We start from the raw sequence: 14,472 nt of genomic DNA, 5'->3' as shown, positions 1-14,472 counted from the left end.
CCTTTACTTGCACCCTTCTTCCATTTCTCATTACTCTTCTTCGTTTTACCATCCCTTTCTCATTTCCTTCCTTCCTTTCTTCCTCCCTCTCGCTATTTGTAACTCCCTTTCTCTCTTCTCTCTTTTCACTCCCTCCCTTTCTTCCTTAGTCCACTGCTTCCTTCCCCCATTTCTTCCTTTGTCTTTTCTTCCTTTCATCTTACCTTCATATCTGCCTGTTTTCCTTCTTTTTTCTACAATCGCTTCCTTCTTAATAACATCTAGACATTCTCCCACCTTCTCTTATTTAATCTTTTCATTCTCTCCCTTTTTTATTCATCTTTCTATCACACGCCTCCATTCCATGCTCCTTCCTTTTCTACTTGTATGTCTCCTTCCTTTCTTGCTCTTCTTCCTTCCTGCCTCCATTTCCTCCACACTGATTCAATCACATTTTGTCCCACTCTGAAGGAGGAGCAAAATAATAAATCTTTATACTAAAGGTCACAGTTCACCTTTAAAAATCAATATCTGTAGAAATAAATAGGCAGAAAGTTTGATCTGAAAGTGAAGGCGCCGTCTCATCTTCTCTGTCTCCTCCTCAGGTGACGCTGGTGAACATTTGTCCCAGGTAAGAGGTCTGGGGTTAGGTTTCCGTGAATCAGTGGGGGTGTCATGTAGTAATACCCCACAAATCTATATCTTATTCTATATATTGTGGGGTATGTGGGATAGATGTTAAGGCTTAGAATCATTTGTAATGATTTAACACATAAATGCCAAACAGCAGTCAGCCCTATTTCTCCTTTTCATCTCCTGCTGCACAACCACCTTATCTCTTGCTACTCCTCTTCCTCATCATCTCCTGTTACTCCTCCTCCTTATCTCCTGCTACTCCTCCTCTTCATCTCCTGCTACTCCTCCTCCTCATCTCCCACTACTCCGCCTCTTCATCTCCTGCTAGTTCTCCTCATCTCCTCCTACTCCTCCACTTCATCTCCTGCTACTACTCCTCATTTCCTGCTACTCCTCTTCATCATCTCCTGCTACTCCTCCTTCTCATCTCCCACTACTCCACTTCATCATCTCCTACTAATTCTCCTTCTCATCTCCTGCTACTCCTCCCCATCTCCTGCTACTCTTTCTCCTCATCTCCTGCTACTCCTCCTCCTCATCTCCTGCTACTCCTCCTCATCTCCCACTAATCCTCTTCATCTCCTACTAATCCTCCACATCTCCTGCTACTCCTCCTCCTCATCTCCTGCTACACCTCCTCCTCATCTCCTGCTACTCCTCCTCCTCATCTCCCACTACTCCTCCTCTTCATCTTCTACTAATTTTCCTCCTCATCAACTGCTACGCCTTCTTCTTATCTCCTGCTTCTCCTCCTCATCTCTCACTAGTCCTCCTCTTCATCTCCTACTAATCCTCCTCCTCATCTCCAGCTACTCCTCCTCCTCATCTCCTGCTATGCCTTCTCCTCATCTCCTGCTACTCCTCCTTCTCATCTCTTGTTACTCCTCAACCTCAGCTCTTCCTACGCTTCCTCCTCATCTCCACCAGGATATTATTGCCAGTGCTGATTCCACTCTCAGTACATGTGATGGCGCCAGAAATCTTCCACCTCTCATCATAATGAACCTCATGTTCTTCTATTGTCAGGTGGTAAATGGGCACCGAGTGGGAATCTTCTCCCGATCCAGTGACAGTGATTACTCCTGGCTGGTGGAAATTCTCAGATCTAAGGATTTCCACCCTCACATCAGTGATGTCCGGAGATGGCGCATCTCTAAAGACACAGTCAGGGAGTTCATACAAGAAGTCAGGAAATGCACATTCGGGATCTTCTACCAAACCCAGAAGATGGAGAGGAACACAGTGACCACTATACAGTGCGATCTGGAGCTGGAGACTCTTTATTCTACGCTCGGTAAGTGACAAGATGCGGCAAACATTCACTGTTCATATTGTTATTTGGATTATATCAATTAAGGCTCAAACAAAAGAAGAAAAATATGTAAGAAATTAGAGAGAATAGATTGAAACTGAACATTCCCCCACCACCAAGGGCGTGGACCTCGTCCCATCAACCTGCACTAGACTATGGGACGGCTGTGGAACTAGGAAAGTAATATAAAGCATTGCACTCACCTTATCGATACTATGAAGATATACATATTAAATATATATAATATATATATTTATGCCCCAAATAGATGCACTTAGGTAAATGAACTAATCTTCCTAAGAGGTGGACAACCCCTGTGATGACCATCACATTGCAGTATTACAGTGGCCGTTATGGGTGGTTCTCCGCATTCATGGTTCAGACACGATGGCTGCACAATCCTGAGGTGCAGACTCCTGAGAATAGTGTCCGACATCAGGCTCTAATCCAAGACCAATGAAGCTGGTCTCCTTTCATTGCGACTCTTAGATGCCATGGTGGCATCTAAGAATGGTGGAATGGGAGGATATTTCTGGCAGCCCATCAGACACACAATAAAAAAAAATACAAAAATCAACTTTTGTCCACAATTCATGTTTTTCTGGACAAAAGTACTAGACAAGAAAACCAAACTATATATTAATATCATCATACGTCTACCAACCAGTAAGAAATAAAGAAAGCTTCTTCCCAAAGGTCCAAAAACACCTGTGGTATTACTGCTTTACGTCAGAAATTCTCGGGATATAAGAATCTTCTGCCATTATGGTGTGTCTACAGGGAAGCAGAATGTGGTCGTTCTCATCGATGACCTGGAGGACGGCGTTGATTATGGGATGTCCCACATCCTGGACACGCACCTTGGGGCACCACAGTCAATCATGAATTTACAGCTTGTATCCTACAGGGACAAGATGGAGAAGAAGAGTGTGGAAATGGTTAAGGCAGAACTGGAGAAGCAGCTGAAAGGTTCTGGTGAGGGAGCTTCATTTTTTGTTTTTTTCTGCCTCAGTTTTGGTAAATCACTCATGGCCATTGCTAGTCATATAATAAGGTCTGCTGCACCTGTATTGCCTGTAAGACAGTTGTGTGTGCAAGAGACCAGAGTTCAGAGACAGTCTCTGATCCAACTTCTACTGTATTGTCTAAGCTCCATAGATACAAGAGGATGAAACTTGCTAACCGATCACTCAATGCCAGGTGCCTGCTGTAAAGCTCCATAATATTGGGAATATCCACCAGTCCTCCTCTACTATAAATGTCACCATTGTCTTTGTGAATGATTCAGCTCTGTTAGTAATTCCTATAACGATTCTCATATTTATCTGTACAATCAATACCTAGTCTTATCTGTCTTTATAATGGTGTAATGACTTGGGAAAAATGACTTCCTTTCTCAAGTAAAGCTTCCCCCCAGACACCACCCCAGGAGAGGTCGTTGGATCATTGCTGTAGACCCGTAACTAACTACCCTGATAAAGTAAAATGTCTCACTAACATGTCCTGGTCCTCTCCTCGCCCAACTCCACCACTGATACCAAGTTAGTGAGCGATACATAACAAGTTCCAGATACTGTGATTTTCAACTAGAATTGATCTTAAAATTGATGCCTGACATTGCTCACTTCCACATTGTGGCGCAGCATGTGGGAGGCATTGCTCCATGTGCCAAAGTCTATGGGGGCGAAAAATTTAGTGTAAAAAGGACATCAGCTCACCAAAAACTGCCAGATTAATGATAGGTCCAGTAGATAATGCTCGGATGAAACAGGGCCAGTCCCTGGCAGCAACAGATAAGAAAAATATAAAAAATTGGCATCAAGAAAAAAAGAATAGCTATAAAAATTCCATTTCAATCATATCCATTTAAAATTTCTTAGGACAATAGAGAAATAAAAGAAGGGGGGGTCCCAGAGCTTACGCGGTTTGGACAACTATGTCCTTACTTTAACTACACATTTTTTCTTGGTGTTGGATTTTTCTATTTTACTTATCATAAAACGAAGTACGCTACTGTCTGTCGATTAGGGTTGGGCTTAGGGTTAGGGTTAGGCTTAATGTAGGGTTAAGCTTAGTTTTGACCTAGGGATAGAGCAATAAAATTGCTGCATAGAAAAATGAAAAATAAATAAAATGATTTATAACTTTCTATTTAAAAAATTTTAGGAAATAGCAAAACAAAACTTCAAAGGATAATGTTAGGGTACAAATTTCTAAGCATATGAGTGAGGGGGTTTAAGGAGTTCACTACTGGCCTGGTGGAAGGGACAGGGAGTGTTACTGGTTCATGGGTCAGGGGGGCACAAAAAACTTACCTTGTCCCAGGCATTGGCAGCCCACTCTACACCACTGCTCCGACATCTGCACATACCGGCCTGATTGTCCTAGTCACTGACACATTGTATTAACATAAACTACACCTTCTCCGCAGATTTGATCAAACGTGAACCAATAACCCCAAAGTCACTAAGAATCTTTCCTAAATTTGGTAAGGATCCAATTTTTGTATGTAGAATCCTTTATGTAAATTCTAGAATTGTTTTACACATCAATGTGACAGGATCATGGAATAACTACAGTTCTGCTATCACTCTACTCCACAGGGAACGGAGATCACTCATCACAGGTAAGAAGTAATAAACTATTGTAAGCAGGTGCAAAGAGGCAACACCACAGAGGACATGGAGTCAGTGGTTTCAAGCTTCCATGCTGAAGCCTCAGGACTTCCCTCAGCCAGCTCCAACTTCTGTTGGCAGTCAAAACACCAAGACCCCGGCAGTAGTCCATCAACTACGCACACCACTGGTCTGCAAGCCTCAGTCCGGTCTCCCACCGCAGGCCACAGGAAGCTCCATACATTAATAGACTTTCTCTTGTCTTGTCAGGGGAGATACATTCATGCTCACACGAACCATAATGCTGTTCACACAATAGACACCTCTGCTTACACATTTGATTCTTATGGTCACATGCTCAATACCTCTGGATAGACTCTTCATCCCTCGATTCATCCACAGTAGAACCAATCCTTCATTTTCTGACATGTTCCCTTGAAGCTTGCCTATAAACCAGCGCAGTCTTCTTCAGGTCGTGACTTGGTATAAGTCCAGGTGACGACTTACTGCCTCTGCTGATCCCTTCAACTCTTATAGTTCTAGGTCTGACCTGTGTTATAGAAACATTACGTGTTCTAGTTTGTCTAGCATCTTGTCCTCCTTGCAACATGTCTCATGCCTTTTTGTTCCGGCACTTCTCAAGTGTCAGCACTGGCCATTTATGTCTACCAGATGGCCGCGTCTGGCCATGTATGCTTCATAGGACCATTCTACTGCTGTAATGATAGAGTAGCATCTCACTTGGGGAAATAGGTGGCAAACTAAAAACTGCAACTGACCCTGCCGGTTCCTGTACAGATCCTGACCCTGCAGTCCATAGTGGTGACTGTGAGAGCTGAGATACAGTATCACTGGTTGTTGTCGGACACTTGTGAGAAAATGTGAGGGTTGATGTGACTCCTCTTGAGTTTTCCAATCCGACACTTCATAACATTATCTATATGTTCTCTTTTTCATTAAAAGCGAGAAATAAAACGTCATCAGGTTGGAATCTTCTCCAGATCGACTAAGAAGGACTACTCCTGGCTGGTGGAAATGCTCAAGTCGGAGGAATTCAGTTCTCATGTTGCAAACATCAAAAGTTGCTTGATCTTTAATAAACAGACAACGCAGAACCTTATAGACGACATCAATCACTGCACATTCGGGATCCTCTATCACAGCAAAAACAGAGGAACAGTCAACGTCACCGATGTGACCGATTCTCTGTACGATGAGGAGCTGGAAACTCTTCAGATGATACTTGGTAAGAGATGAGATGTGGATGGACACGTCCAGAGCACAATGACTATGTTGAGCCTGGTTACAGATATTATCTCACCACACATTCAGGAAAGTGTTACATGGAAGAAGATCTCTGTGATACTGGAGAAGAACCAGTCTCCGATGGTCACATTGAAGGGATGTGAAGACCATCATTATAGAAGGTTTTCACCTAAACAATGTAATTTATCATACAGTATATAACTGTATAACAATTGTTGTGTTACCCTTAAAGACTTAGAAACGTATACTAAGGAACATGACTAAGAATAACATTGAATATTTCTTAGCATGATAGCATATATAAAGACAGTAACAGGTACAACCTCTCTACAGAACATGATGCAGGAGGCGGGAAATGATAATATATTATGATTTCAAGGTAGAGAGATAACGTAGCAGCATAAGGTGTTGTTTTTACCACTATACCCATATAGCTATACTTTAAAAAAATATCACGGCCATGAAAATAAAAAGCGCTAATCTAAATAGCCAGGGTAATTCCGATGTAAGTATAAAAAATGGGACACCTATGATATTACCTCAATTAGTGGAGCATTGGTGGCGCAGTGTAGCGTGTCCTCCCTCACCCCTACGCGCGTTTCGCACAGGCTTCTTCCAGGGGCCCTGATTTCTATTGTTAATCTGTGATCTGTCATCCGTTGACTAGATAAATTCTCCACACACTGGCTGCTGCATTCCCTGCTTCAGCTTTTGTACAGGCTGTAATACCCTGATTATCTGTGCTGTACCACCTTATGTGATTGCTAGAAGTCATTATGGGAAAGCCCACCCAAGTGCCCCAGAGGTTACGTGATCTTTCTCTGGGTGAAGCAATCTTCTGCATTGTGTTTTTTCTTTAGCATTTAGCAAACTATTTGAATTCATAGGATCCCTGAATTTCCCAAAAATCAATATTGATTCGACTTAAGTCACATTGATTTTCTCACCTCTACTAGCCATAGCCATCAGGAGTTTTCGAAAAGGCTGTGAAAGTTGTACAGAACTGAAGCCTCTGCCGGACAACTTCACAATCGAGCTGCAGAGGTTTCACCCTCCCAGAAGACGATATAGGAGACACCAGAGGTGATAACAGCTGATAGTTGTAGGATTTCCTTGTTGGCTCGGCTTGATCTGCTTCAGTGTCAGGTTATCACCGCCAGTACTAATCTTATGTGTGGTCTTGTAGATGAAAGTAGTGAATCTCTTAAAATGGGGCATTCTAGTAAAGCTCAGTGCACATCTGCGTTTAGGAATTTGGTCAGTTCTGCTTTGCAGCTTCAGAAGGGCCCACTGACTTTTATGGGGACTATCTGGGTCCCATTATATACTTTATGCTTTAAGAAAGAAAAAAATAAAGTTCTCCATGATAGACTTTCTTTTCATTCTAAAAACTGACACATAATGGAACCAAGATAGCTACAATAACATTTGTAACAATGGTCGGTGGGGTCCTTCTGTCTTCATCTGCATCATTGATTAAATGGATCCAATTTGACAAAAATTCCTAAAATGAAAAAGGCAAATATAATTTCTAAACCCTAAAACTTTGGGACAAGTTACATAGATTGCTTGAAGGTTGATCTGGCACCTCTCCTTTGTACAGGGAAGGAGAATCTTCTGGTGATCATTGATGATCTGGAGGACAGTAGTGATAGCCAGCAAACGAGTATCCTACAGGAACAGCCCAGCATTGCAGAGCGGGCCGCTGACTTACTGCTGGTGTCACACGACGACAAGATGGACCCGGCATTATTGAGAAAGAATATGGATAAAGTAAAGGCTCTTCTCCAAGGTGCAGGTACGATCATATCCTGATTATTAGCTGTCTGGGAACATTCCATCAATCTGGGCACCTCATGCGCTAAGCAGTGATCTTTCCTTGGGTGTCGGCAAGCCGGCCATGATACGTTGGAGCATTTACCATGTTATTACTTACAGACTTTCTATCTCCTTTTTTAAATTCCTCATAAATTTGTGGTATAATTCTGTACATTTCACAGTCATCTACACCTTGTCCCATCGGCACAGTGTGTTATGAATACCTGCTATTCCATTCATGGGTGTTTAGACCATAACTTGGCTGTTTCTAAAGTTTAGAACCATTTTTACTCATCAAAGTAACCATGTATTTAGACCCTGCCTCATTTCTCTTAAGTCCAACCTTCATGTCTACTGTGGTCACATATGGGCGAAACCACTTTGGCCCAAAACCATTCCTCAGAACCGTAAATACATACTACACATGAGACAGCAATACGAGATCCTTCTCAGTTTATGGACCTCCTGTTCTGCTCTAACTACTAATAGTTACACAGAAACCATCCTGATTCTTTTACAGATGGGAGCATTGAGAATCAACCCGAAACATCACGGCAAGAAAATGTGAGTAACAAAAGATCCACAAACATATTTTCAGTAAACTAATTATGTCCAGCTACAAAATGGCTACAACAAATATAAACTTGGCATGATATGTCATCTATGATGCATCCGGTATAGACCTGGGGTAATATGTCATCTATGATACACCCGGTGTAGACCCAGGGTAATATGTCATCTATGATACATCCAGTTTAGACCTGGGGTAATATGTCATCTATGATACATCCGATATAGACCTGGGGTAATATGTCATCTATGATACATCCGGTATAGCCCTGGGGTAATATGTCATCTATGATACATCCGGTATAGACCTGGGGTAATATATCATCTATGATACATCCGGTATAGACCTGGGGTAATATGTCATCTATGATGCATCCGGTATAGACCTGGGGTAATATGTCATCTATGATACACCCGGTGTAGACCCAGGGTAATATGTCATCTATGATACATCCAGTATAGACCTGGGGTAATATGTCATCTATGATACATCCGATATAGACCTGGGGTAATATGTCATATATGATACATCTGGTATATACCTGGGGTAATATGTCATCTATGATACATCTGGCATAGGCCCGGGGTAATATGTCATCTATGATACATCCGGTATAGATATTCGCTCCTCACCCAACCGCCTCCAAGACTTCTCCCGAATAGCCCCCATCCTCTGGAATTCTTTGCCCCAACACGTCCGACTATCAACCACACTCGGATCCTTCAGACGGAACCTGAAAACCCATTTCTTCAGGAAAGCCTACAGCCTGCAATGATCCCCGCTTCCTCCTCACAACTACTGGAGCTACCGCCTCACCATCACTGGAGCTGTTGCAACCCCCCAACCTACTGTCTCCTTCACCATCCTGTAGCATGTAAGCCCGAAAGGGCAGGGTCCTCTCTCCTCTGTATCAGTCTGTGATTGTTAGTTTACTGTAAGTGATATCTGTAATTTGTATGTAACGCCTTCTCATGTGCAGCACCATGGAATCAACGGTCCTTTATAAATAAATAATAATAATATAGACCTGGGGTAATATGTCATCTATTGTATATGCGGTATAGACCTGGAGTAATATGTCATCTATGATACATCCGGTATACACCTGGGGTAATATGTCATCTATGATACATCTGGTATAGACCTGGGGTAATATGTCATCTATGATACATCCGGTATACACCTGGGGTAATATGTCATCTATGATACATCTGGTATAGACCTGGGGTAATATGTCATCTATGATACATCCGGTATAGACCTGGGGTAATATGTCATCTATGATACATCTGGTATACACTTGGGGTAATATATCATCTATGATACATCCGGTATACACTTGGGGTAATATGTCATCTATGATACATCCGGTATAGACATGGGGTAATATGTCATCTATGATACATCTGGTATTTACCTGGGGTAATATGTCATCTATGATACATCTGGTATTTACCTGGGGTAATATGTCATCTATGATACATCCGGTATACACCTGGGGTAATATGTCATCTATGATACATCCGGTATAGACCTGGGGTAATATGTCATCTATGATACATCCGGTATAAACCTGGGGTAATATGTCATCTATGATACATCCGGTATAGACCTGGGGTAATATGTCATCTATGATACATCCGGTCTAGACCTGGAGTAATATGTCATCTATGATACATCTGGTATACACCTGGGGTAATATGTCATCTATGATACATCCGGTATACACCTGGGGTAACATGTCATCTATGATACATCCGGTATAGACCTGGGGTAATATGTCATCTATGATACATCCGGTATAGACCTGGGGTAATATGTCATCTATGCTACATCCGGTATAGACCCGGGGTAATATGTCATCTATGATACATCCGGTATAGACCTTGGGTAATATGTCATCTATGATACATCCGGTATAGACCTGGGGTAATATGTCATCTATGATACATCCGGTATAGACCTGGGGTAATATGTCATCTATGATACATCCGGTATACACCTGGGGTAATATGTCATCTATGATACATCCAGTATAGACCTGGGGTAATATGTCATCTATGATACATCCGGTATAGACCCGGGGTAATATGTCATCTATGATACATCCGGTATAGACCCGGGGTAATATGTCATCTATGATACATCCGGTATAGACCTGGGGTAATATATCATCTATGATACATCCGGTCTAGACCTGGGGTAATATGTCATCTATAATACATCCAGTATAGACCTGGGGTAATATATCATCTATGATTCATCGGGTATAGACCAGGGGTAATATGTCATCTATGATACATCCGGTATAGACCTGGGGTAATATATCATCTATGATACATCCGGTAAAGACCTGGGGTAATATGTCATCTATGATACATCCGGTATAGACCTGGGGTAATATATCATCTATGATTCATCGGGTATGGACCTGGGGTAATATGTCATCTATGATACATCCGGTATAGACCTGGGGTAATATGTCATCAATGATACATCCGGTATAGACCTGGGGTAATATGTCATCTATGATACATCCGGTATAGACCTGGGTTAATATGTCATCTGTGATACATCCGGTATAGACCTGGGGTAATATGTCATCTATGATACATCCGGTATAGACCTGGTGTAATATGTCATCTATGATACAGCCGGTATTGACCTGGGTTAATATGTCATCTATGATACATCCGGAATAGACTTGGGGTAATATGTCATCTATGATACATCTGGTATATACCCGGGGTACTATGCCATCTATTATATATCCGGTATAGACCCGGGGTAATATGTCATCTATGATACATCCGATATAGACCTGGGGTAATATGTCATATATGGTACATCTGGTATATGCCTGGGGTAATATGTCATCTATGATACATCTGGTATACACCTGGGGTAATATGTCATCTATGATACATCTGCTATATACCCGGGGTAATATGTCATCTATGATACATCCGGTATAGACCTGGGGTAATATGTCATATGTGATACATCTGGTATATACCTGGGGTAATATGTCATCTATGATACATCTGGCATAGGCCCGGGGTAATATGTCATCTATGATACATCCGGTATAGATATTCGCTCCTCACCCAACCGCCTCCAAGACTTCTCCCGAATAGCCCCCATCCTCTGGAATTCTTTGCCCCAACACGTCCGACTATCAACCACACTCGGATCCTTCAGACGGAACCTGAAAACCCATTTCTTCAGGAAAGCCTACAGCCTGCAATGATCCCCGCTTCCTCCTCACAACTACTGGAGCTACCGCCTCACCATCACTGGAGCTGTTGCAACCCCCCAACCTACTGTCTCCTTCACCATCCTGTAGCATGTAAGCCCGAAAGGGCAGGGTCCTCTCTCCTCTGTATCAGTCTGTGATTGTTAGTTTACTGTAAGTGATATCTGTAATTTGTATGTAACGCCTTCTCATGTGCAGCACCATGGAATCAACGGTCCTTTATAAATAAATAATAATAATATAGACCTGGGGTAATATGTCATCTATTGTATATGCGGTATAGACCTGGAGTAATATGTCATCTATGATACATCCGGTATACACCTGGGGTAATATGTCATCTATGATACATCTGGTATAGACCTGGGGTAATATGTCATCTATGATACATCCGGTATAGACCTGGGGTAATATGTCATCTATGATACATCCGGTATACACTTGGGGTAATATGTTATCTATGATACATCCGGTATAGACATGGGGTAATATGTCATCTATGATACATCTGGTATACACCTGGGGTAATATGTCATCTATGATACATCCGGTATAGACCTGGGGTAATATGTCATCTATGATACATCCGGTATAAACCTGGGGTAATATGTCATCTATGATACATCCGGTATAGACCTGGGGTAATATGTCATCTATAATACATCCGGTCTATACCTGGAGTAATATGTCATCTATGATACATCTGGTATACACCTGGGGTAACATGTCATCTATGATACATCCAGTATAGACCTGGGGTAATATGTCATCTATGATACATCCGGTATAGACCTGGGGTAATATGTCATCTATGCTACATCCGGTATAGACCCGGGGTAATATGTCATCTATGATACATCCGGTATAGACCTGGGGTAATATGTCATTTATGATACATCCGGTATAGACCTGGGGTAATATGTCATCTATGATACATCCGGTATAGACCTGGGGTAATATGTCATCTATGATACATCCGGTATACACCTGGGGTAATATGTCATCTATGATACATCCGGTATAGACCTGGGGTAATATGTCATCTATGATACATCCGGTATAGACCCGGGGTAATATGTCATCTATGATACATCCGGTATAGACCCGGGGTAATATGTCATCTATGATACATCCGGTATAGACCTGGGGTAATATATCATCTATGATACATCCGGTCTAGACCTGGGGTAATATGTCATCTATGATACATCCAGTATAGACCTGGGGTAATATGTCATCTATGATTCATCTGGTATAGACCTGGGGTAATATGTCATCTATGATACATCCGGTATAGACCTGGGGTAATATGTCATCTATGATGCATCCGGTATAGACCCGGGATAATATGTCATCTATGATACATCCGGTATAGACCTGGGGTAATATATCATCTATGATACATCCGGTATAGACCTTGGGGTAATATGTCATCTATGATACATCCGGTATAGACCTGGGGTAATATATCATCTATGATACATCCGGTATAGACCTGGGGTAATATGTCATCTATGATACATCCGGTATAGACCTGGGGTAATATGTCATCTATGATACATCCGGTATAGACCTGGGTTAATATGTCATCTATGATACATCCGGAATAGACTTGGGGTAATATGTCATCTATGATACATCTGGTATATACCCGGGGTACTATGCCATCTATTATATATCCGGTATAGACCTGGTGTAATATGTCATCTATGATACATCCGATATAGACCTGGGGTAATATGTCATATATGGTACATCTGGTATATGCCTGGGGTAATATGTCATCTATGATACATCTGGTATACACCTGGGGTAATATGTCATCTATGATACATCTGCTATATACCCGGGGTAATATGTCATCTATGATACATCCGGTATAGACCTGGGGTAATATGTCATATATGATACATCTGGTATATGCCTGGGGTAATATGTCATCTATGATACATCTGGCATAGGCCCGGGGTAATATGTCATCTATGATACATCCGGTATAGATATTCGCTCCTCACCCAACCGCCTCCAAGACTTCTCCCGAATAGCCCCCATCCTCTGGAATTCTTTGCCCCAACACGTCCGACTATCAACCACACTCGGATCCTTCAGACGGAACCTGAAAACCCATTTCTTCAGGAAAGCCTACAGCCTGCAATGATCCCCGCTTCCTCCTCACAACTACTGGAGCTACCGCCTCACCATCACTGGAGCTGTTGCAACCCCCCAACCTACTGTCTCCTTCACCATCCTGTAGCATGTAAGCCCGAAAGGGCAGGGTCCTCTCTCCTCTGTATCAGTCTGTGATTGTTAGTTTACTGTAAGTGATATCTGTAATTTGTATGTAACGCCTTCTCATGTGCAGCACCATGGAATCAACGGTCCTTTATAAATAAATAATAATAATATAGACCTGGGGTAATATGTCATCTATTGTATATGCGGTATAGACCTGGAGTAATATGTCATCTATGATACATCCGGTATACACCTGGGGTAATATGTCATCTATGATACATCTGGTATAGACCTGGGGTAATATGTCATCTATGATACATCCGGTATAGACCTGGGGTAATATGTAATCTATGATACATCCGGTATAGACCTGGGGTAATATGTCATCTATGATACATCCGGTATAGACCTGGGGTAATATGTCATCTATGATACATCCGGTATAGACCTGGGGTAATATGTCATCTATGATACATCCGGTATACACCTGGGGTAATATGTAATCTATGATACATCCGGTATAGACCTGGGGTAATATGTCATCTATGATACATCCGGTATAGACCCGGGGTAATATGTCATCTATGATACATCCGGTATAGACCCGGGGTAATATGTCATCTATGATACATCCGGTATAGACCTGGGGTAATATATCATCTATGATACATCCGGTCTAGACCTGGGGTAATATGTCATCTATGATACATCCAGTATAGACCTGGGGTAATATGTCATCTATGATTCATCTGGTATAGACCTGGGGTAATATGTCATCTATGAT

General features: G+C 42.0%; 1 protein-coding gene across 4 annotated transcripts in view; it reads left to right on the top strand.

Moving 5' to 3' along the window:
* The window catches only part of LOC141073436 (uncharacterized), a 39,044-nt gene that overhangs the window by 13,250 nt on the left and 11,322 nt on the right, over positions 1 to 14,472 (top strand). For all 4 annotated transcript variants that reach the window (XM_073560642.1, XM_073560641.1, XM_073560643.1 and 1 more), the window contains 8 exons: positions 585 to 610; positions 1,642 to 1,909; positions 2,708 to 2,902; positions 4,359 to 4,415; positions 4,531 to 4,553; positions 5,506 to 5,788; positions 7,412 to 7,606; positions 8,147 to 8,190. In XM_073560642.1, the coding sequence (XP_073416743.1) occupies positions 585 to 610; positions 1,642 to 1,909; positions 2,708 to 2,902; positions 4,359 to 4,415; positions 4,531 to 4,553; positions 5,506 to 5,788; positions 7,412 to 7,606; positions 8,147 to 8,190 (1,091 nt within the window). The remainder of the gene's footprint in view (positions 1 to 584; positions 611 to 1,641; positions 1,910 to 2,707; positions 2,903 to 4,358; positions 4,416 to 4,530; positions 4,554 to 5,505; positions 5,789 to 7,411; positions 7,607 to 8,146; positions 8,191 to 14,472) is intronic.

The sequence above is a fragment of the Dendrobates tinctorius genome, unplaced genomic scaffold (assembly GCF_039654945.1).
Source record: "Dendrobates tinctorius isolate UK_male_01 unplaced genomic scaffold, ASM3965494v1 ptg000301l, whole genome shotgun sequence".
In the NCBI taxonomy this organism is placed as follows: domain Eukaryota; kingdom Metazoa; phylum Chordata; class Amphibia; order Anura; family Dendrobatidae; genus Dendrobates; species Dendrobates tinctorius.
This window is presented reverse-complemented; position numbering and strand designations above follow the sequence as displayed.